The sequence below is a fragment of the Gopherus evgoodei genome, chromosome 12 (genome assembly GCF_007399415.2).
Source record: "Gopherus evgoodei ecotype Sinaloan lineage chromosome 12, rGopEvg1_v1.p, whole genome shotgun sequence".
NCBI lineage: Eukaryota > Metazoa > Chordata > Testudines > Testudinidae > Gopherus > Gopherus evgoodei.
The window spans coordinates 5,891,518-5,915,451 of NC_044333.1; the positions used below are offsets into that span (position 1 = coordinate 5,891,518).

The 23,934-nt window shown below is 46.7% G+C and overlaps 1 protein-coding gene across 1 annotated transcript in view; it reads left to right on the plus strand.

Moving 5' to 3' along the window:
• Window positions 1-5,458: 5,458 nt before the first annotated feature.
• Window positions 5,459-23,934, plus strand: part of PLEKHG4 (pleckstrin homology and RhoGEF domain containing G4) — a 165,706-nt gene continuing 147,230 nt past the window's right edge. Inside the window, exon 1 of the mRNA XM_030581850.1 lies at window positions 5,459-5,625. Within this exon, the coding sequence (XP_030437710.1) occupies window positions 5,512-5,625 (114 nt within the window). The 5' untranslated portion in view covers window positions 5,459-5,511. The remainder of the gene's footprint in view (window positions 5,626-23,934) is intronic.

The following is a 23,934-nucleotide window of genomic DNA, read 5'->3' on the forward strand; positions in this document are numbered from 1 at the left end:
CACTGTCTATAAGTACTTAAATGGGGATAAAATTTCTGATAGGAAGATGGCTCTTTAATTTAGCCAAACAATGGCTGGAAGCTGCAGCTGGAAAAATTCAGACTACAAATGTGGTACACATTTTTATCAGTGAGGGTAATTAACCATTAGACCAAGTTACCTAGGGGCTGTGGTGGATTCTCAGTCACTTGAAATCTTTAAGTTGGAAGGGGCTGGTCGTTCTAAAAGATCTGCTGTAACTGAATCAGAAGTTACAGGATTGATGCAGGAATTACTTAGTGAAATTCTACAACCTGTGGATCCAGGAGGTCAAGCTAGATGATCATATAACCCCCTTGAGATGACCCACTTTTCTGCCCAAATATATATTAAAAAATCCACACATCCTGGATACCCCTTCTTGTTCCCATCTTGTATTTGTTTTTGGGTGAACACAGATAAGTATCAGTAACCCTAACCTTGCTATTCTCCTTGTTGCTAATGTTAATGGACAGCTATTCCATTTCACTGCCTGCCCGTTGGCCTACGCCTAAACTTCACCCGCCATACCTGTAATTAAAGTCGATGTTCTAAATCCTAGACGAATGTGTATGGAAATCTGCCAGAGCAGTTGCTGCCTCTGCTGCCACCACCTTCCCTTTATGAGTATTTTTCTGATTGAAAAGGAAAAGCTGCCCCATATACATGCAGCAGAGAATATACAGACACAGCTGAATATAGCTGGATAGTGTCCATACCGGACAGATACCAGTCTAATGATCTGTGGAGAGAGATTCATAGATTATAAGGCCAGAAGGGACCATTGTGATAATCTAATTTGGCTTCTTGTATAACACAAGCCAGAGTCCTTCAACCTTTATACTGCCCTGTTGAACAGATGACATCCTGCAGAGGCCCTCTTGGAAAGGACATTTGCTGTCCCTTTAAAAATAATTATATTAACCACCTACCTGACACAGGCCGGAATAAAACCTGCTTTAAACAAGGCTGCTTCCAAAACAAGAGTGCCAGAGCCATAAGAAGGGTGTTGTGCCTTGGTGCATGCTGGCCATTCTCCAGTAAGGTGTGTGCCATCTTTCCTTGTTGATACAATTCTCGGCTTAAGAAAAGCTTCACTGGGGTTTTGCAGAGAACGTCAGCCTTCCCCAATACCAGAAGCAAACCTGATGAAACTGACCAAACTATATATGTAATCAAATCATGAGCTCCAGTAGCATCCAAACCCCAGGACTTTTAAATCAAACTACAACCCAAAACACATTGTAAGGCCAGAGTGTGTACCGGGTACCAGAGATCTTGGAGCATTCAGAAGCTCATGCAGGCAGAGCCCAAGCTCCAGCCCAAGTCGCAACCTGAAAGCTCTCTTTATACAGCTCTTTTTAGAGACCTGGTGTGGGCCCTGCTAGCCTGAATCTGTCGACCTGGGCTGGGAGGCTTGCTCCCATTCCCTCCAAAATGCGATGTAGCTGTCCCCTAATGCAGTGCTTCCCAACTGGTGTGCCACTGCATTTTTTGGAAAATGACACATGAGAACGAAAGGCCCTTCCCGTGTATGTTAAGGAGAGTCGGAGCTGGATGGGATTCTGTCCCTTTGCTGTCCGAGCAGAGGCCCCTTTCAGATGTTATGCATGTGTCAAACCATTCCCCAAAAGCCAGGTTAAGATAGCAAATTTGAATCCTGCTGAGTGGAGACAGGGGAGGGGGAAGGAAGGCAGGGAAAGCCGCCTTCTGATTGGCTGTCTGCCTCACTGCACCGCCTCCTCCAGGGGCAGAGCAACCAATCAGAGCTCAATCTCCCTCTCCTCCCCTCAACAGGCCAGCGCCTCTGCCCCCCTCTTCCCTCCTGCGGCTGCTGGCTGGAAGCAGGGGGAGAGCCCTGGAGACATCCCCCCCCACCTGGAAGGGGAGAGGGGACCCCACTGCCGCCCCCCAGGGTTGGGATTGGGAAGAACCTCAGGAGAAGCAGAGGTGAGGCAGGGGGCTGAACTGAGGGGTGGGGCTGAGGGGGAGTCTGGGGGGGTGCTGGGCCCTGGTGCGGGTTTGATCAGAATTGGTGTGAGGTGGGGGAGCTAGGGAGGCAGAACTGGGGTGAGGTGGGGCTGGACTGGTGGAGGGTGAGGACAGAACTTGGGGCAGCTGGAGTGGCTAGGCAGCAGTTCTGCAGAAAAGGACCTAGGGGTTAGAGTGGACGAGAATCTGGATATAAGTCAGCAATGTGCCCTTGTTGCCGAGAAGGCTAATGGCATTTTGGGCTCTATAAGTAGGGGGATTGCCAGCAGATCGAGGGACGTGATCATTCCCCTCTATTCGACATTGGTGAGGCCCCGTCTGGAGTACTGTGTCCAGTTTTGGGCCCCACACTACAAGAAGGATGTGGAAAAATTGGAAAGAGTCCAGCGGAGGGCAACACAAATTATTAGGGGGCTGGAGCACATGATTTATGAAGAGAGGCTGAGGGAACTGGGATTGTTTAGTCTGCAGAAGAGAAGAGTGAGGGGGGATTTGATAGCTGCTTTCAACTACCTGGAGGGGGTTCCAAAGAGGATGAAGCTCAGCTGTTCTCAGTGGTGGCAGACGACAGAACAAGGAGTAATGGTCTCAAGTTGCAGTGAGAGAGGTTGAGGTTGGATATTAGAAAAACTTTTTCACTAGGAGGGTGGTGAAGCACTGGAATGGGTTCCCTAGGGAGGTGGTGGAATCTCCATCCTTAGATGTTTTTAAGGTCAGGCCTGACAGAGCCCTGGCTGGGATGATTTAGTGGGGAATTGGTCCTGCTTTGAGCAGGGGGTTGGACAAGATGACCTCCTGAGGTCCCTTCCAACCCTGATGTTCTGTGATTTGGAGCCTTGGGGCACAGGATTGATTTGGAGGTTGGGAGGCAGAGTTCATTGCCAGGCACGGGATGGGTAGATGTGGGGGGTCAGAACTCCTGCAGCAGGGACCAAAACCCTCGTACCTAGTACATATGGGAGCATGGGCAGCACTATCGCTCTCTCGCTCTCCCTCTGAGGATGGATGGGGCAGTTCACCAATTGTTAGACTGACTGAAAAAACAATATAATCTCTTTGCAAATAGCCACATGTTTTGGGGCCAATCTCCTGATTTGTTGGGGGGTCTGACTTGTTTAATTTTTGATCTCTTGAGGCTGGCAGAACTCTGAGTGGGACTTAATTACATTGCCTTTAAAAACAGCTGAGAAATGTGCACACACTTGGGAAGACTATTTTGGGAATGAGAAGAAACAATAAATTATTATGTGCTTTTCATCCCAAAATATTATTCTCAGTTGCATGTCACTTTCTTCACTGAGCTGGCTTTCATCCAGAGTTCTTATGTTTGGCTTTAATGTTAGTTTCTACTGTTGAAAATGTTAATGTTGACACAATAGCCAGATCGCGATCTAATGTTAGCTGCCCTGGTTGTTTTGACTGTAAGCCTACTAGCCTCGCTCTGGATTGGCTCATGAATATTCAGGAGTTCATTTGGAGACAATATGGTGGTGTGCTTCAAAAGAATTAAATGTATCAAGATGCGCCGTGGCAGAGAAACAGTTGGGCTCCACTCCTTAACAGGCTACTTGCAGTCTTACCCTTAATAGTCACGCATCCAAGGCGAGTCCTACAGTTGAGTCGGACTTTTCTCTAGGATCCAGTGCTGACCACGCCGAATATGCCCACTAAAAGTGCGACAAAGGCACCAGTTTGATTACCAGGCATGGTCTCAATATTCCATCAAAGGGAGAAGATTTTGAAACCAAGTTAGTTTAACTGCTAATCTGGTAACTGCCTAGTGAGTGCTTGAATAACCTGCCAGCTGTGCCATTCTATAGTTCAGGGAAGTCACAAACCGGCAACCCCGTTTCAGGAGTGTAAGAAAAGCCCCTCGCTCCTCTCCAGTCCTTGGCGTCAATTCCTCTAGCCATCATTGCTCCGATACCCTAGGCAGGTTTCTTTCTGAAGGGGAAGGAGGGCTGTTTGTAATGATTCCTCTTGCTTACAGCATCACTCTATTCTTTTCTGGCTCTGGTGTAGTCCTCCCTCCCCCCCTTTCTCTGCTGAGTTAGTGTCTGTGTTGCCTTTGCCGGTTGCTATGGCAGTATGTGGCGGCAGCCTGGCTCCACAGCACCCCAATTTCCTTTGAATTGTGGACAACACCCAAACAAGGCTGCCAGCACACACCGTGACCTGTTGAGTCTGAGGTGGCGGCGGAGGATGCTGATGATAGTTTCTATTCTACCATCGAAGATGGCTGGCTTCTGGTTCCTTTGTCCCCGTGGTCTTCTGCCTCATGTTACTGAATCTATTGTCCTAGTGAAAGATAAAGGGGCTCATTTGCTCTCCTTCATGTGGCCCACAAACATTCCTGCAGTACATCCAACACAGCCGCCAAACCCTGTGCCACCATTGAGCTGCACCGGATGTTGTTGTCTTTCCATGCAACATGGTTTTTTGCAGTGATTCTCAGTATCAGGCTTTGTGTCCTCATGTCCTATGGCTCTGTGTTTTCCTCCACCATTATATCGGATCCATGTGTGTTGATGGATCACTGAAAGCACTGAGGCACCTGCATTTCCACCCACCTTCTACCCCCTCTGGCTTTTCCATTGTCTTTTCTGTAGGCCACTGCCGGGCTGTTCAGTGACCTTCCTCACTGCTCTGGCCACTGGCCATTTTAAACAATGAAAGAAGGGGCGGAGGAATTTGCCATGCTAAATTACTTCCTCCCTTGGGGAAAAAAGGTCTTTATACCCAGCTTGATATTGATGTGATTTGGTGCCATTGCATGACATAGTCATCACTTTTCTATTTCCTTTCTAGATATTGTTAAGCATACTATTTCTGTGCATTTCTGTAGGCTCCATTGTTATTTCCCATGGTTTAACTTGACCTGTTACTCATTTATTGGAAATCCGTGGCAGTCCCCCTTCCCCCCGAATCCTTTGGGGTCTCTTCTGGGTGAAAACATTCTGCTTTTCTTTACATTCCAGAAACGGAAAGTGAAATTTGTTGAAAATCTCCCATAGGTTGAGGCCTCTTTTTAGGGGACATTGGCATGCTCCCCACATGTAGTGTTTCCTTTAGATGTTATTTCTGGAAAAAGAGAGCAGGACGTTTCCTCGGTTCTGAATGACAGTGTTTGCATTAAGGGAAAGTCTCCTAAGTAAGGTCAGACATATTCCAAAGAAACCGCTAAGTGAAAGTATAAATCAGTTATACGGGGCTTCTCTGGAATAACAGGCCTGTGCCTTTTGTTGACTCTGCCTTATGGTACCTGTGTATCGCTGGGCTTGTAGCGACTAGCTGCACTGCACATGGAAGCCAGTGTTTACTGCACTTGTCGCTACATCTATTACTGCGAAACAAAGCGCAGCCTGTTGGCTGTCACAGCAGCCTTCAGGGTCCCCCAGTCCAGCCCCAAGGCTGTGTCATGAGTTAGATTAGTTGGAAATGCAGAGTGGGGCGGGCAAGGGCTTGGATTACAGCTCCACGCTCAAAGTGGTTCAGTGGTTTATGCGTATTTATAAGAAGAGAGTAAAAGCTTGTGCGGGGGAACCATGGAAGAAAGAGAGAAAAAACGCTGCTTTTGGAAGTGAGAGGGTGAGGATAAAGGAGTTTAGAAACATGGTAAGTAGATCACGATACACAGATCGCTTGTCTGGGCACTGGCTGTAGCTGCTGTCAGGGCTTGTGGGGGGAGCCTGAGCGAATCCTAGGAAGTAAAGTTTGGGTCTTTGGATATTTTTTACATTAAAACATATTTGAACCGAAAGAATAAATTCAAAAAAAACCAAACCCCAAGCCTGTCTGTAACTTAGCTACAGTCTGGATCCACTGGGCTGGAGAGATGCAGAGCTGTCCTCGGAGAGGAGTTTGGACTAAGACATCTCATGTGATAGCCGCACGGAAACTAGAAGGGCAAGTGACCAGAATGGAACTGAGACTTTGTGTCATTTCTTTGTATGCTCCCCCGACGCTAGTGCTGCTCCTTTCTCTCCTCGGTCCTTTGCCAATGCAAAGCTGTGAGTGTCTGAAGAGCTGCGTCCAGTGAGAGCACCAGGAGTTTGCTGTCACTTCTCCTTCACTGACTCTGAAGTTCTCAATTGTGTAAAAAAAGCAAACAAAACAACCCTCACAGAGAAGTTTTTGGTTTTCGGCCTGATCTAATTTAAGTGGGATGAGAAGATAATCTTGCCCCTAACCTTCAGTGCATTAGGAAAACCAGCCTGGGCCTTGTGCTTCCTCCTCTGATTAGATTGATTCGTGTGTGGCAGGAGTGTGCACATCCCCAATTCAGTAATAATGTTAACCCTCCCTGTGCTGAAGTCCTGCCGATCAGGAGCATGTTCCACTTGCCAATGACTGACTTTTACCTGGCTGTTTTGGAGTGGCAGCGTGAATTTGTTTGCACTATTTCAGAATGTTATCTTGCTTTGCATTTGGTTTGTTTGTATTCTACCACTGTTTTGCCGTGATTTCTTTTTGCCATTAGTTCTGTGGTGTCCATCTTAGTTTAATAATCAAATGCATCTTCTCTGTGGTTTCCATATTGTACCTGCACAGGGAGGAACTGGAAGATCTGGTAGAACTAAGGCAGTGGTTCACAAACTTTTGTACTGGTGACCCCTTTCACACAGCAAGCCTCTGAGTGCGACCCACCTTATAAATTAAAAACACTTTTTAATATATTAACATCATTATAAATGCTGGATTCAAAGTCGGGTTTGGGGGGTTTGACCCCCCCATGTAATAACCTTGTGACCCCCTGAGGGGTCCCACCCCCAGTTTGAGAATGCCTGGGATGTTTCTCCCTCTGGCTGCTCCGATATGATAGATTTTGAGTTTTGGAAACTACTCAGTCTCACAGGCTTGACCCAATGTCTAAGAGTGCAGTTAAGAAAGTGTGCGGACACAGATGCTGGAGGGAGTGCCTTTCCAACAAGGAGTCAGTACAAACACGGAGCAGGGACATTATGACCTCCAAGATGTCAAGTGCCCTGTAAAAACAAACAAACTACTCAACGCTCTTAAAAAGAGGGCGTGGGAGCTGCTGAAGCTAAGAGGAAGCAGAACATATTACCAGGTAAGTACCAGTGTTAATAGGAGCTTCTTTATTCTTGGAGAAGAGAACAGGACTGCCTCTTAACATGGCCACACACAGAGGATACCTCATTACATCTGACGTACATCTACACAGATTTGTGTGCACAATTCCCTCAACTGCAGGTGCAATTACACTACAGTTTACCTGTCTTACAAGCCATTTACATATTTATTCCAATGATTTTGTGCAATCTGTCATTGTGCGTGCAAATTTCTACATTCACCCGTTTCTACAAATCTGGCCTCAATGCTACTGTGTCTGAAATTGCAGTTGAAGAGATTCATAGACTTTAAGGTCAGAAGGAGCCATTATGTTCATCTAGTAGTCTGACCTTTTGCATAACAGAGGCCATAGAATTTCACCCAATTATTCCTGCATCTTACTCAGTAACTTATGGTTGTACTATAGCATAGCTTATCCAATTTACCACATCCCCCCGGCAATTTGTTCCAATGACTAATTACCCTTACTTGAAAAAAAACCCTTTCATCTTATTTCCTGTTTGAACTTTTCTGACTTTTATTGCCAGTCACTGGCTCTTGTTCTGTCCCTGTCTGCAAGATTAAGGAGCCTTCTTCTCTCAGAAATCTTCTCCCCGTGTAAGTGCTGGTAGACTGCGATCAAGTCACCTCTTGACCTTGTTTTGTGACGCTCAATTGATTGCGCTTCCTAGTTTCTCACTGTAAAGCAGGTTTTCCAGACCTGGAATCATTCCTGAAGCTCTTTTCTGAACTGGTTAGATACATAAATAGAAATCCTTAAAAAAAAGGGGCTACTAAATGCTGTGCCTCGGAGGGGTTCAGTGCACCACCACAAGCCTAACGTGCCCCTCAGAGTCTGGGGGCGGCACACAAAAGATGGATTCAGGAAGCAACATGGCCAGGCTCTTGGATTATACTATCCAAAGCTTTGGAATAAACTAGCCGAGACACAGCAATCAAGCAGTGACCAACAATACCCAACAACAAAAGAGAAGTCAACAAGTGGGAGGGAGAGCAGGACATCAGGCTCACGTGAAGAGTAAGAAGAATGTGCTCGTGGGAAGCAGTAGTATTAAGAGAGAGAGGTTTTGAGAAGGGCTTTAGGATGATCCAGTTCAGGAAAGGAAGGAAAGGGAACTCCAAAGAAGTGGAGCTAGAAGAGAGGGACTGCACCATTTAGCAATGGCGGTGGCAAAGTGACTCACAGTAAGGAGACTGAGTGGATGAATGAATGGAGCACAAAGGTTGGAAGAGATGCAGGAAGGCAGGAACTGGAATGATTCTGGTGCCAGCATGATATGTAAGAGTGGAAAGTTTCAAGTAGCAGCAGATGGCTAGGAAGCCGGTGAAAGGAATGGGAATAAAAATGAGACATCCTGCAAGATTTCGTGCTGATTGAAATAGCTGGAGAGAGGATTCTGGGAGACTGCTGCAGATGGCATTGCACACATATTGATATGGACCAGGATGGCCACTGTATCCAAAGTAAGTTTGAAACGTAGCTATAACATTTCCTGACCTCCAACCCAATGAATGCACTGGCTAGCCACAGTTTTAGGTGCATATTTTTCCTTCTGGGATGGTCTGGTACTTCCCCCACCCGCTTTCTCTAACGTATGGCCTAATGGGAACATCTCAATTAAGGACTTTGCAGGGCCAATGTAGCTCTAATGGAGTGATTGGGGAGAAAAGAGATGGCATGTTCAAGGACCAGGGGGCAAGTGGCAAAGGCCATGCTACAGAGGGAGGAAGTGTGCTCGCCGCAGGATGTCTTGTGCACTCACGCACTGAATGGTTCTGCTCACAGTAGAGATGCTGGAGATTTGCACATTTTGACAGTCTTCTAAACTGTGTGTTATATTTCTGTACTAAGCATCGGGGAGCCCGGGTATTTGAAAACGCCGGCACCCTGGGTTTTTTCCAGTGTGAATCAATGTCCGTGCTTGTAAAGAGTCAAGGTGGATGAGGTAATATCTTTTTATTAGCCCAGACGCTTGTAAAGCCGTTGTGGTGCTTTGTTTTTTATAAGGCACTGGAGTTGGGCATCGTGTGCTTGGCAAAGGCAGGTGTGCATGCCAACTCTATTAGCTTAGGCTAGAAAGCCATACTGTATGGGGTAAAAGGCAGCATTGTCCAGGAAGCCTGATTCCTACTCTTGCCTGTGCCACAGACTTCCTCTGTGACCATGGGCAACTCACTGGGCCTCCCTTTCCCTTCCCACTCTTTGTCTCTTCTGTTTGGCCTGAGGACTTGTTTGGGGCAGGGACTGTCTCCCACTGGGTGCATATGCAGTGCTGGACACAATGGGGCCTGATCCTTAGTAATAAGTGCCAGCTGGTAACAGGCAGGGACATAGAATCATAGAATATCGAGGTTGGAAGGGACCTCAGGAGATCATCTAGTTCAACCCCCTGCTCAAAGCAGGACCAATCCCCAGATCCCTAAATGGCCCTCTCAAGGACTGAACTCACAACCCTGGCTGGGTTTAGCAGGCCAATGCTCAAACCACTCAGCTGTCCCTCCCCCCGAGATGGGGAGCATGTCTCAAGAGGGCCTCATCACCTTCTGCTTCCTGGATTTAACGTGTGTAAAGTCCTGGTCACTAGTGTTTGGGGAACATTTGGTTCCTTTTTTTTTTTTTGGTGTTCACATTGGTGGGGCTCACATGGAGCCACTTTGACTTGTCTCTCTGATTCCACCAGCAACCCACCCCCTACCCCATTTCCCTGAGGACAGCCCTCACCTCTTGACAAACACATGACTATTCCTGGGTGTGGAAACAAACGTAGAGAGGCCCTGATTTTTAAAGTGACTTGGGGTCCAGCTTGAGATGCCTTAAAAGAGGCCTGATTTTTAGAAAGCGTTGGTCATAGAAAAACACTGGTCCCTTTTGAAAATCCTCCATGTTCACTGCTAGATGCAGAAGAGAGGAGGGGTATCAGCACAGGGTCAGAGCTAGATAAATGGTCAATAGCAGGAAGCAGCAGGAACTGTAAAAGGAAATCCAGACAGATGCATTCTACCCATTCCAACCACTCACTGGTGTGTGTGCGCGTGCATGTGTGCATTCCAACCACGTGTGTGTGTGTGTGTATGTGTGTGTGTGTGTGCATTCCAACCACTCACTGGTGTGTGTGGGTGCGTGTGTGCATTCCAACCACTCATTGGGGGGGTGCACATTCCAACCACTCATTGGGGTGTGTGGGTGTGTGTGTGCATTCCAACCACTCACTGTTGTGTGTGGGTGCGTGTGTGCATTCCAACCACTCATGGGGGGGTGCGCATTCCAACCACTCATTGGGGGGTGTGTGTGTGTGTGTGTGTGTGTGTGTGTGTGTGTGTGTGTACATTCCAACCACTCACTGGTGTGTGTGGGCGTGTGTGTGCATTCCAACCACTCACTGGTGTGTGTATGTGTGTGCTCGTGCATGTGTGCATTCCAACCACTTACTGGTGTGTGTGTGTGTGTGTGTGCGCGCGTGCATTCCAGCCACTCATTGGTGTGTGTGTGTGCACGCGTGCATGTGTGCATTCCAAGCACTCACTGGTGTGTGTGGGTGTGTGCATGTGTGTGCGTGCATGTGTGCATTCCAACCACTTACTGGTGTATGTGTGTGTGTGTGTGTGTGCATTCCAACCACTCATTGGTGTGTGTGTGTGTGTGTGTGTGTGTGTGCACATTCCAACCACTCACTGGTGTATGTGTGTGTGTGTGTGCATTCCAACCACTCATTGGTGTGTGTGTGTGTGTGTGCGTGCGCGCATATGTGCATTCCAACCACTCACTGGTGTGTGTATGTGTGTGTGCACATTCCAACCACTCATTGGTGTGTAGGGGTGTGTGTGTGTGTGTGTGTGTGTGTGCACACGTGTGCATTCCAACCACTCGCTGGTGTGTGTGTGTGTGTGCATTCCAACCACTCACTGGTGTGTGTGGGTGTGTGCATTCCAACCACTCATTGGTGTGTGTGTGTGCGTGCATTCCAACCACTCATTGGTGTGTGTGCGTGTGCGTGTGTGCATTCCAACCACTCACGTGTGTGTGTGTGTGTGTATGTGTGTGTGTGTGCATTCCAACCACTCACTAGTGCGTGTGTGGGTGTCTGTGTGTGTGTGAGAGAGAGAGAGGGAGTTGAAGGCCAGAAGGTGCCTCTATGATCATCTAATCCTACCTCCTGCATCACACAGACCAGAGATTTCTGCAGTAGACTTATTCTTCCTTGCTGTGTAAGTGACATGATTGAGCCCAGCAACTACAGCCTACCTTTTAGAGAGAGGTCCTCTTCTGTGTCCTTCCCAGAGTTTGCCCAGGATTCCCCTGTAAGGTTCTCTGATGGCTTTTAGTCTGGTTCGCTTCAGGTTATGTCCCCAGCTTCCTGCCTGCATTCCCCATGTAAAACACATTTAGTCTCTCCTTGAACTCTTGTTAAGATCAGGAACGAACAAGTTATTTCTACTAAGCAGGCGGAGGAAACAGAATCTGCATACAGTGTTGCCAACGCTAATGATTTAGTTATAATTAGTGTTTTTCTTATGTAAGGAGGGCCTTGTTGCTGCCGCCTCCACCTGGCAGAAGGGTTATATTTAAAATGCTGGTTTCTGATGGTGAGAAGCTCAGCTTTCACTTACTCGGGGCTCGAGTACTCCACAACCACACTCATTGCACAGACCAGGGACTCCTTGCATCCCTCCATTCTACCCACAAGCTCCCTGTGTGCCACCTTTCCATCCCCTTCTATTTCAGGGACTCCCTGCAACCCCCACCCCACTGCTTATACCAGGGGTTCCGTGCGCCCTCATCACCATTAGTTCTTTTCTTTCTGGTTGGGGGAGAAGTCGTTCAGGGTGTCAATATATTAAACTCAGTTGGGCTGATGGGCACAGCTGAGAGGTGTGTGTGCAGGGGATGGGGTTCTGTTTTTAGATCCATAGACAATTACAGACCTGGTTGAAGCTGCTGAGTTTGTTAAGCTACGTCTACACTACTGCTTCTGTTGCCATAACTTGTGTCACTCAGTGGGGTGAATAAACCACCCCCTTAGCGACATAAGTTACACTGACATAAGCACCAGTGTGGATAGTGCTATGTTGGTGGGAGAGCTTCTCCTGCCAACATAGCTACCACCTCTTGCTGGGGCTGGAGTAATCAAGCTAACGGGAGAGCTCTCTCCTGTTGACTTAGAGTGGCTACATTAGAGAGCTTCCAGTGGCACAGCTGCACTGGTGCAACTGCACTGCTGTAAACTCTCTAGGGTCTGGTCTACACTGGGGGAGGGAGATCGATCTAAGTTACCCAGCTTCAGCTACATGAATAACGTAGCTGAAGTCGACGTAACTTAGATCTACTCACCGCGGTGTCTTCACTGCAGTGAGTCGACTGCTTCTGCTCCCCCTTTGACTCCACCTGCGCCTCTCACTCCGGTGGAGTACCAGAGTCAACGAGAGAGCGCTCGGGGGTTGATTTATCGCTTCTAGACTAGAGTCGATAAAAGGACCCCCGCTGGATCGATCACTGCCCGTCGATCCAGCGGGTAATGTAGACAAGCCATAGCCTTGGTCAGATGCCAGGGACTCTGTGTCCTCCATTTCCCTCCTCTGATTGTCTAACTCTTCACTAAAATCCGTAGAGTTCTGCCTATTGATGTCTAGAACATTCCCTGAAACTGTGGAATTGATTGGGTATGGCATTCAAAAGTTATCTTGTTGCATACCTACAGACAGACATAAGGAGAATTACCATCAAGTGGCATATAAGGGCCTTGTTTTGCTTAGATTTAAAAAACAAAAAGAAAAGCACGTTTCCTGCCCTTGTGATTGGAGGGGGGGGGGAAGCTTGAAAATGTGCCTCCCACAGCTTAGCAATCAGAAGACAAATGGAAAGAACCCTACATTAATGGTTTGTTTTTAAAATCTCCTCATTTTAAAGCCAATCTCATGATTTCTGGGGGGCTGACTGATGATCCTAGTCACATTCCTTAATGCGTTATGCTCAGATATTGTGGTGATGAATGTGAACTACAAACCTATTGTAACCCCCCTGCCATCTTCGAGGGCACAAACTTGGGAGGTTTGGGATGTGCTTTACTCACTCTGGGAGAATACGCTAGTTCTCTGAGCAAGTTTCTTTTTTAATAGTTCTTCCCAGACATGCAGAACTGGGGAATCTTGAAAGTTCAGGTGAGAGGTATCAAGTATCACATTGGCATTGTTATTCCGGTAGGAGCCACTAACTGTCTCCACACATAAACATGGGCAATAGAGTTCTAGGATACGCAATGACTGGGTGGGCAGATTCATTTATCATGGGTATTGCGACTGTCTTCCCAGTCTTGGTGGACAGGAGTGTCACTCCACAATGTGCCATCAAACCATGGATTAAGGTGTCCCCAGCCAGAGCTTCAATAGTCACTATCTGGTTCTCGGCCTGGTTGGATACCTCTAATTGTCCTTCCACATAACAAGTTGCACCTCCTGGTAGAGTCGGTACAGACTTTTTACTTTTATCACTCGACCTACTGGTTGTTCTGGCACCACAATTTATTCTTTCTCCTTCCTCTGATAGGGATCTAGGAACAGGAAATGCACATTAAGCGCCTCTGCATGTTTGGCTCCTACCATTTCTCAACACTCCTTAGCTAGTTCTCCAAACATATTGGCATTCGTCTCAATTACTGCGGTACTTGGTTAGTATAGCTGGTTGCTGGGCATACTAGGGCCAAAGTAGTTTGGTGGACACTCCCACAATAAATTTAGGGAATTCCAATTCTCTGTTCACATATCCAAGGTACAGGAAACTGGTGTTGCAGAGTCCCCATACCGATAGTCGTTCCAGCAGCGAATAGGTGTATTCTTCAATTGCTATCATAGAATGGTTTGAACAGAAGCGTGACCTGGGAATCACTGTCCAAAACAGCTTTACACTTCCAAACATCGATCTTCAGTTCAATTTTGGTTTGGAGTCCACATAGTCCATCTGGTATTGGAGTCAAAGGAGAATTCTGTAGATTGGTCTCCCCCAAATACTGGAATTTGTCTGCAGTGATTTTTCTTGTGGGGCCCAGAACACTCCCTATTGTGGCCCATTGTGGTTTCCCTGACATTTGTCTTCAATACATCATTCATAGAGTCATAGACTATCAGGGTTGGAAGGGACCTCAGGAGGTATCTAGTCTCACCCCCTGCTCAAAAAGCAGGACCAATTCCCCACTAAATCATCCCAGCCAGGGCTTTGTCAAGCCAGACCTTAAAAACCTCTAAGGATGGAGACTCCACCACCTCCCTAGGTAATCCATTCCAGTGCTTCACCACCCTCCTAGTGAAATAGTGTTTCCTAATATCCAACCTAAATCTCCCCCACTGCAACTTGACACCATTGCTCCTTGTTCTGTCATCTGCCACCACTGAGGACATCATTTAAGTTTTCAGGATTCTTACACCTGTGAGCAGTGTGACTATACCCTCCACAATGCTAACAGAAAAATCCTATCGTATGCCCCAAAATTCTCACAGGCTCACTTGATCTAGTAGGAAAGCAGTCTTTGCTCCTTCCCCTAGAAGAATTTCTCAGAGGAAAGGATCTATCACCATATTCTTTTTGCCATGTCTGCAGTGACACGGAGGGCAATGACTTTACCCAAGGGTATTAACACAGGTAGCAGGGCAAGATGGGATTCTAACTTTTCTATCCTTTTGATCAAGGTCAGTGTTTGATTTCTTGCAGAATTAGAAACAGTGGGGGCAGCTACTATAGTAGTGGGCTTTCTATGGCTTTCTGATGGGCCTGCGAAACTTCATCCTCACAAAGACTTTCAGCCACTAATTTCCTCATTTCCCCATCTGCCACAGTCCACTCTTGTAGCATTTGGGTAGCCTGATCCATCCATGGATCAAATTCATCTTCCCTTCTAGGAGTAGGTTTCAGTCCAGAGAAAATTCTTAACTTCTAGTAGTTTCTGATGTCCATTATGGACCTTGAGGTCTGACACATAACTTTGGTGAGAGTCTTCCAGTTCAGCTCTGATTGGTTCTCTACCCCAGAGACCAGATGCCTCAGAAACAGTAGGTGTCTTATCAATCTGTTCCTGTGGTTTTGGCAGCAATTCGGCGATGGGTATGCTGAAGGTGTGGGACCGGTGGCCCTCCCGCAGGCAAGCTGCCGAATCCGTGTTACTGGTGGACCTCCTGCAGGCGCGCCACTGGAAGCCCCCTGACTGCTGTGCTTGGGGTGACAAAATACATAGAGCCACCCCTGGGTCCAGGCACATGTCAGTGGTGCACTTGTAGATGGTGCAGGAACTATGGTCCAGTGTCTGTCCTGTCTCAAGGATCCAAGGATCCACAGAGCAGTTAGAAATCGCCTTTCAGCTCCAAGCGATGGTCTGAATTCTCCTCACAAGGAGGTAACAAGTTTAGATAGATGCTGTCTGCTTTTCCTCCTGGCTGAGGTAACTGTCAGTGACCAGGGTGTCGGCTGTGACAGTTAAGGTCACCAGCTGAACTGACTGCTTGGTAGTTCGTTTCTTCACGGTACTGTGGTAGGCCCTATGGGGAACCTAACTGGATGGAATTTCCCAACTGAGGAACCCAGGGGTAGTGTGCCTCTCCCCGAGCTACCACACACACAGACCTGGGGCCCAGGTAAGTGCCAGTGGGGCTGTACTCCTTATGCTGCTGGTTGTGATGTGGCTGCTGTGGTACAGCACTCTGTATCCATTGTATAGGCTGCTGCAGCTGGATGGTGCCTACAGCAATAAACCCAAATAAGCACTGTGCAAAAATAGCTACGTTAGAGTATGAACAGAGCTGCCATGTAAACCTATACAATACAGATGTCAAGTTAAACAAGACACAGTTAAAGCTCCTGCCAGCTGTGCCAACCTGAAGCACAGATTCAGAGTGCAAGATTCTCTGCCCTATCTGTCCTCTTTGTGCCATTCAGGTGGCGCACAGGGCATGGAAAGTAAGAACGGCCTTATCTTCTTTGTGGGGGATTCTCACGGAGCCAGAAGGTCCCCACAGGGAGTTGATCTCCTTCGCCATCTCATCTTGCCCCCCTGCAGCTCAGAAGTGGCACAGGCTGCTTTGCACGGCAGGGAAACCGGGAGCCATAGGGCCAGACTGCGGTGCTCTCTAGTTATCATCTGCTGGTGGACAGTCCCTTGAGGGCTATTCTTGGCTGGCGCAAGTCCCTTGCATTTACTCAGGCTTGGCAGAGGATGAACCATAACTGAGCCCTGATGTCCTCTCCTCTACTGTACCACACCAAACATCTGGCCCACAGTTTCTACAATGCGTTTATCTAGCGTTTCAGAGGATGTTGCACACACAGGTTCTGGGCTTGCATAGGGTTTTGGTGATATTGGTCAGAGCTGCTGCCGTTGAAGTATAGAGTTGCTTTTCCAACATAGGTGAACATGCTACACTGCAGCAGTTACGACCGCTCCCAGCATAACCAAACATTTCCAGATGTGGCCACTGGTTTGGCGTGCTTCCCATGTTTGGGAATCCAACTTTAACGGCCTTCGGGTGTCTCAGGCTGGGCACCCACAGATTGCAGCACCCAAAATCACTGACCACTTCTGAAAATGTGGCTGCTTAAAATAACCCCTGGACCTAGCAGAATTAGGTCATTTCCCCTGATATTCCAGTTCAGTCCTGGAGCTCTGTTCTTCACAACCTCTACTCTGCAGGAAGAACTAGCCAACACTGTGGGCCAGCCGAGCCGTGCTGTAACTGAGCACGAGCTCCAGCTTGGTCCTTCTGAGACTCTGCCCCAGCAATGAAGGAGACTGTGCAAGGGGCAGGACTCAGAAAGGAAGGGAAAAGATGTCCTCAATGTGCAAAATAATCAAGGACCACACTTGGCTATTTACTCCCCCTCTCCACCCGTGCTCATTTGCACAGCAAATGGTGTGACTGAATAGAACCAGAATGGAAAAATAAAGCCTCCATTGTTGTCAGTGGCAGAACTCTCCTTGAGATCAGTAGGATTTCATCCAGAGGGAAGGATTATTCCAGTGACACTCATCAGGGAAGAGCTCGGCTTCCCCACCTGTGGAAGTGTTAGTGTTTTTCTTGTGACCGTCCCCACCTCTAAGCACTGATTGTGGTGGGTTTGGTCACAGAAACCCATAAGAACATAAGAAATTAAGAACAGCCGTACTGGGTCAGACCAAAGGTCCATCCAACCCAGTAGCCTGTCTACTGACAGTGGCCAATGCCAGGTGTCCCAGAAGGAGTGAACCTAACAGGTAATGATCAAGTGATCTCTCTCCTGCAGTCCATCTGCACCCTCTGACAAACAGAGGCTAGGGACACCATTCTTTACCCATTCTGGCTTATAGCCATTAATTGGGACTTTTCACCTGATGTGCTGAGACTACCTCTGAGCCCATTTTCTCTGCTAGTTTGGGCCTCCAGAACTCTGCCTTGCTGAGCCAGACCCACTAGTCTGCTCCAGCACAGACCCAGGGTCTGAACCAGGCGCCCCAAAGCTGGAGACTTAACTGAAAGCAGCTTAAGAAGTGCTCCTGTCTCTAGCACCCAGAAACCCAACTCCCAATGGGGTCCAAACCCCAAACAAATCAGTTTTAATCTATATAAAGCTTATACAGGGTAAACTCATAAATTGTCTGCCCTCTATAACACCAATAGAGAGATAGGCACAGCTGTTTGCTCGCCCAGATATTAATCACTTACTCTGGGTTTATCAATAAACAAAAGTGATTTTATTAAGTATAGAAAGTAGGATTTAAGTGGTTCCAAGTAATAACAGACAGAACAAAGTAAGTTACCAAGCAAAATAAAACAAAACATGCAAATCTAAGCCTAATACAGTAGGAAACTGAATACAGGTGAATCTCACCCTCAGAGATGTCCCAATAAGACTGGACTTCTTCCTAGTCTGGGTCTAGCAATCACTCACACCCCTGTAGTTACCATCCTTTTGTTCCAGTGTCTTTCAGGCATCTCTTGGGGGTGTAGAGGCCATCTCTCGAGCCAGCTGAAGACAAAATTGAGAGGTTTCCAGGGCCTTGTATATTCTCGCTCTTGGGGCGGAAACCCCTTTGTTCTCCTGTGCAAAATCACAGCAACAAAATGGAGTTTGTAGCCACCTGGGCAAGTCACATGTCCATGAATGATTCAGCTTTTTGCAGGCCGACGCCATTGTTTACATGCTAGTTTGAATGTTCCCAGGAAAGCTCAGATGTGGATTGGCATCTCCCAAAGTCCATTGTCAGTTAAGTGTTTCTTGATTGGGCACTTTCTGAGAATAGTCCTTTCTCAAGAAGCTGACCAAATGCTTCACTGAGACTACTTGGAATCAAACACATTGATACAAGTACATAGCTAATATCCATAACTTCAAATACAAAAATGATACACACATACAGACAGCATAATCATAACCAGTAAACTACAACCTTTCCATAGATACCCCACTTGACCTCCTCTGTACAAGACCTGGTGCAACCATAGGACCCTGGTTGCAACAGTGATCTATATGGTCACAGTTCATGTCAATAATGTCACACTGATGATGGCAGCAGTGCTGTGTGGCTGCTGCATTGTGCTGGCATCTCTCTGCATGTGGACTGGTTTACCCTGGAAATGATCACTAACTATTGAGGGGAAGGATGGGCCAGTGGGTTGGGTGCTAGCCCAGCTCTGCCATAGATTTCTGGTGTGCCTGTGGGAAAGTTCCTTCATCTGTGCCTCAGTTTCCCATCTGAGCAGTGGGGAGAATAGCTCTACGCTGCCTCCTCGGGGTGGGTAAGGAGAAATGCATTGTGAGGTGCTCAGATACTATGGGAATGGGGTGCCACATAAGTACTTCAGATAATATTTAGTAAATAGATAATGGTGCTTCCTGTATTCTGTGTTGGGAAAGTTAATTTCCTTTCTTGCTTGGAGCCTGGACTGTAATTCCAGACAGCTCGCAGGAAGCAGTCAGCAAATAAGGTAATCATTACACTAAATAGGACAGTTTACTGAGGAAATGCAGGCTGCTGTCTTAGGGGAGAGCATTGTCTGTCACTGAATTTGCATGGACCTGCCCATGCTCCTCATTTCTGTAAGATCGGAGAGGGGCTGTGTGTTCTGTCTCTAATTCAAACTGTGTCACTTAGCGCCAGTGAGCTGTGTTTGGGTATTAGTGTATCACAGTCCTCTGGCTGATTCCTGTGTCTTCCAGCACTTGTGCTCAGATAGCAGCCCCCAGCTAGCAGGAGCAAAGGATGGATCCGAACAGAAAACATAAACTTACTAGGACCTTTTGGTTGTAGTTCTGCTAGGGTGGGAAGGAAGTGACAATGGGAATCACAAAAACCTTTAAGCATCGGGGATCCGATTCTTTGTTTCTGTGCAGAGCAATGAGTGAAATACTGGACCATGGACAGACAAAGCATGGAAAGCTTTAATCCAGTGCTCATGCTGAGAGGTGGAAAACATCTCCTGTAACATGTGGAGAATAATTATTCGTGTATCCATGGTTTTGCTTTTTTCCTTAAAAACTTGGTAAACTCGGTACTCATGGTAACAATAACAATAGTGGTTAAAGTCAGGCAACATTTGAATAAGTGAGATACAAGCTTGCTTTACAATCTCTACTAATGCAACTCAATCTGGACTTGCAGGATTCCCTGCTATTCATGCTGGGCTCCCTACACAGCTGTGCCAATGCATATCAATGATAACCAACATCATCTTCTGGTATTCCAGCCCTAGGTGAGAATGTGAGAAAGACAGGTATTTTTCTTACCTGCATAATCGTTGTGTGTAATATTATTGGAAGTTGTCCAGCGGTACTATTACTGATCGTTCTGTTGAATAGGTGGTATAATCAGTTAATCTTAGAGGAATGTATGCATATTGTTAGTTGTGGTGCATTTCTTTTTAGAAGCAGTGCATCTCACGAATACAGTCCATTTCCTGGCTTAATCTCTCGGATGGCATTTTTTCTTTGGTGCAGAGTTAACATCTAGTGAACCTACAAAGTGTACCTCATTGTGAGCTCAATTGTAAAAAGTATGTGAAAATTCATAAGATGTTCCAATAACCATGAAAAATAGATGAAGTTGTTTATGACGTTAAATGTTGTAACAACTGCAAGAGAGCCAGATGAAGAAGCTGGATTAGTCTACATCAAAAAAGCCATGTTACTGTAATCCAAGGATTGTTAAAATTATGCTTGGTAAAAATGAAAAACATGAAACCAGATGTTAATAGACCAAAATTGGTGTGATGGCCGAGGACAACATAATGAGGGGAGATGAACTATGCCACCCACTTTTTCCCTTTTGGGGGTTTCGTATAAAGAGACTTTGAAAAAAAAGGTCAGTTCAGTTTAGCTCTCCTTGTCCTATCCTGTCCCATGTATCCTAGCTCTCCTCGCCTCATCTCTCTCGGCTTGTCCCCCTAAAAGGAAGGCTAGCCCTGACCTTGTTCAAGGATCTTTGTGTTCATCTGGGAATGCTGAAAGTCATCACATTATCATGAGACTGGGTGGGCAAGGTAATAGCTTTTATTGGATCCGCTTCTGTTGGTGAAAGAGACAAGCTTTCAAGCTTACACCGAGCTCTTCATCATATGACTAAGAGCTCAGTGTAAGCTCGAACATTTGTATCAGTTGGTGAAAGAGGCTGGTCCAACCGAAGATATTACCTCACCCTCCTTGTCTCGCTAACATTCTGAGACCAATATGGCTACAACCACACTGCAAATCACATTATCACGGCATCCAGCCCCCAGCCATCAGTGGAGATATCTAAGTCCCAGGACGGCAAAAGGCACATGAGATCCTGCATTGTTTTCCCTTTCCTTGTTGTGTTACTTTCTGCCCCCTTTCTTTCCTGCTATTCTCTCTCACTCTTAGCTGATTTCACGATTCAATGAAAAGCTATGTCCCACTCATCCAAGCCTGACTTGTCTAAATAGAAAAGATCCAATCAGATGACATCCCTGAAACCAGGATCCAGGCAGCAGGTGTTGTGGTTGATTTGCCAGTCAAAACCGCCACTCATAACTAACCAGTGGGTGTATTTCACCCCCCTTTTCTCTCCTGCCCCTTGTGTCTGTTTGCTAAGAACAAGATAAGCAAATTGCCTTTACACTTCAGGACTGAGTAAAATTAACCCCTTTCCTTGTCATCAAAGAAGGCTGTTCTGAAAATAAGAAACTAATATTTTGCCTCCAAAAGGAGAAAATCTTTAAAAGTTTTAACTGTTTGTTTTGCATAATCACTCAACCAGAGTTTCAATATAAATACTTTTTAATTCTGTATTCGTTCTTGTATTAAATCAATACACTTTTAATCTAAATGAATGTTTGAAGTGTTTGCTAAGTAACCAAGTAAAACCAAAGCCTCTCTTTAAAATAACCCTGAACCTAACTATCGCTGTTTAATGTTAGACAGTGAAAGAGTTTCTAAACACCTTGAACTCTTCAGGCCTTTGAGATCAGTATCCAGACAACACCCCTACAAGACACGTATATGTCGAACTGAAATTGGCAGCCCTAACACAAGCAAACAACAGCATTGCATGGTTTCAAAACAGTATATGTGATGTGAACATGTTTGCCAAAGCCTAGACTGAGACCAAGAAGCTTTCTTTACTGTATACCAAACCTAACATTTAATGCTGCATGAAGGGCTCTGTGAGGCACAGCCCTGAGAGGGAAACAGAGGAGAGACACTGCCTCAGGGAGGCCTTCAGGAAAGACTATGCATGAAGTCAGTGGGCTCCCTCCCTTCTCTGTGGCTAGGCAGCTCTAGTGGCAGACTGTGTGGGGTTGGGGAGACAACTCTGTCCTTTCTCCTTGGTACCTGTCCTTGGCAGAGGGAAGAGTGCTGCAAGGGTGGCTCCATATCTTCATTGTGAAGAAAGAGAGTAAGGTCATTGGTAAGCGTGACTTCCTGGAGCCGCTAACAACAATAGATAAGGCACTAGAGAGGAAATGAAATATTCTGGGCCAAGCTGGTGCCCAAACTACAAGCGTTCAATGAGGATGCTCCGATCCCAGGCACCCTAATCAAATGGCCAGTTAACAAAATGCAGGATCACCCGCTGTAACAGGAAGGATGGTGGGGGTCCTGCGCCCCACCTCTTGCCCAGCCCTTGCTGCAGATGCACCCCTAGAATCTGAACTTTAATTAAAAAAAAACTCACATTCCTAGCCCTCATGGTTGGGAGAAAAACCTTGAAAATATAACTTCAGAGTAGCTGATACAGACACATCTGCCTGAGTCTACACTCAACTTGAAACAATAACCCTGCAGGGTGAACTGCCCCAGTCACTTCATTCCAAAAGAGCACGCTGTAAATATCGAGCATTATTAACTATTTCATGGCTGATCATTTTAATAGAAACACCCAGGGAAGAGAATTATTCCACAATCCTATACTGTGCACCAGAAACCAATAATCCCAGCTGTCTCCTGCCCTGAAGCCAAGACCCCCAGCTGCTCCCTACAACTTCTCAAATAGGGTTAGGAGCAGCCAGCCCAAATCTGGGCTGTAAAAAAACCCTGAACATGTAAGTCCAGCGTAAAACTGAATTGGATATAGCAGTAATGATCAGAGGCTACTGCACTAATTATATCACTAACAGAGTAACAAACACAGAGGCTTCTTTACTGATTAGATGAATCATTTTCATATTTAACTAATTAAAAACCTCTATTTTAACATTTGAATGAAGCTTGCTTTCCCCAGAGGCTGTACAAGGTTGCAAAGCCCTGTCAACACAGCCCCTCCATCTGACCCCACCGGGGGATACAGCATTAAGGGGAGGTGTTCATTCCTTCCTTTGCCGTTGTCTTGTGGGGGAGCCTAGATAATGTTTTCACCCCTCTTAGCCAGAAGGTCGATTGGCTCCTTCCTCTCAGAGCTGAAGGACACATTTCCTAAGGCCTGGTCTACACTACGAGTTTATGTCAAATTTAGCAGCGTTAAATAGAATTAACCCTGCACCCATCCACACAACGAAGCCATTTTTGTCGACATAAAGGGCTCTTAAAACCGATTTCTGTACTCCTCCCCGACGAGGGGAGTAGCGCTGAAATCGACATTGCCATTTCAAATTAGAGTTAGTGTGGCCCCAATTCGACGGTATTGGCCTCCGGGAGCTATCCCACAGTGCACCATTGTGACCGCGCTGGAAAGCAATTTGAACTCGGATGCACTGGCCAGGTAGACAGGAAAAGCTCCATGAACTTTTGAACTTTATTTCCTGTTTGCCCAGCGTGGCGCGCTGATCAGCACAGGTGATCATGCAGTCCCAGAATCAAAAAAGAGCTCCAGCATGGACTGTATGGGAGATACTGAATCTGATCTTTGTGTGGAGAGATGAATCTGTTCTATCAGAACTATGTTCCAAAAGACAAAATGCCAAAACATTTGAAAAAATCTCCTAGGCCATGATGGACAGAGGCCACAGCAGGAACTCAATACAGTGCTGCGTGAAACTTAAGAAGCTGAAACAAGCATACCAGAAAGCCAAAGAATCAAATGGATGCTCACGGAGGGAGGGGCAACTGACGACTGTAGCTATCCCACAGTTCCCACACTCTCCAAAAACCATTTGAATTCTGGGCTGAGCTCCCAAAGCCTGAAGAGTCAAAAACATTGTCGTGGTGGTTCAGGGTATATGTCATCAGCCCTCCCCTCCCCCTGCCGTGAAAGCAAAGGGAAAAAAATTGTTTCTCACCTTTTTTCAATGTCACCATATGTCTACTGGATGCTGCTGGCAGACGCGGTGCTGCAGCGCTACACAGCAGCATCTCCTTGCCTTGCCTTGCAGACCGCAGACGGTACAGTGGGACTGGTATCTGTCGTCATCGTCCCGTGGGTG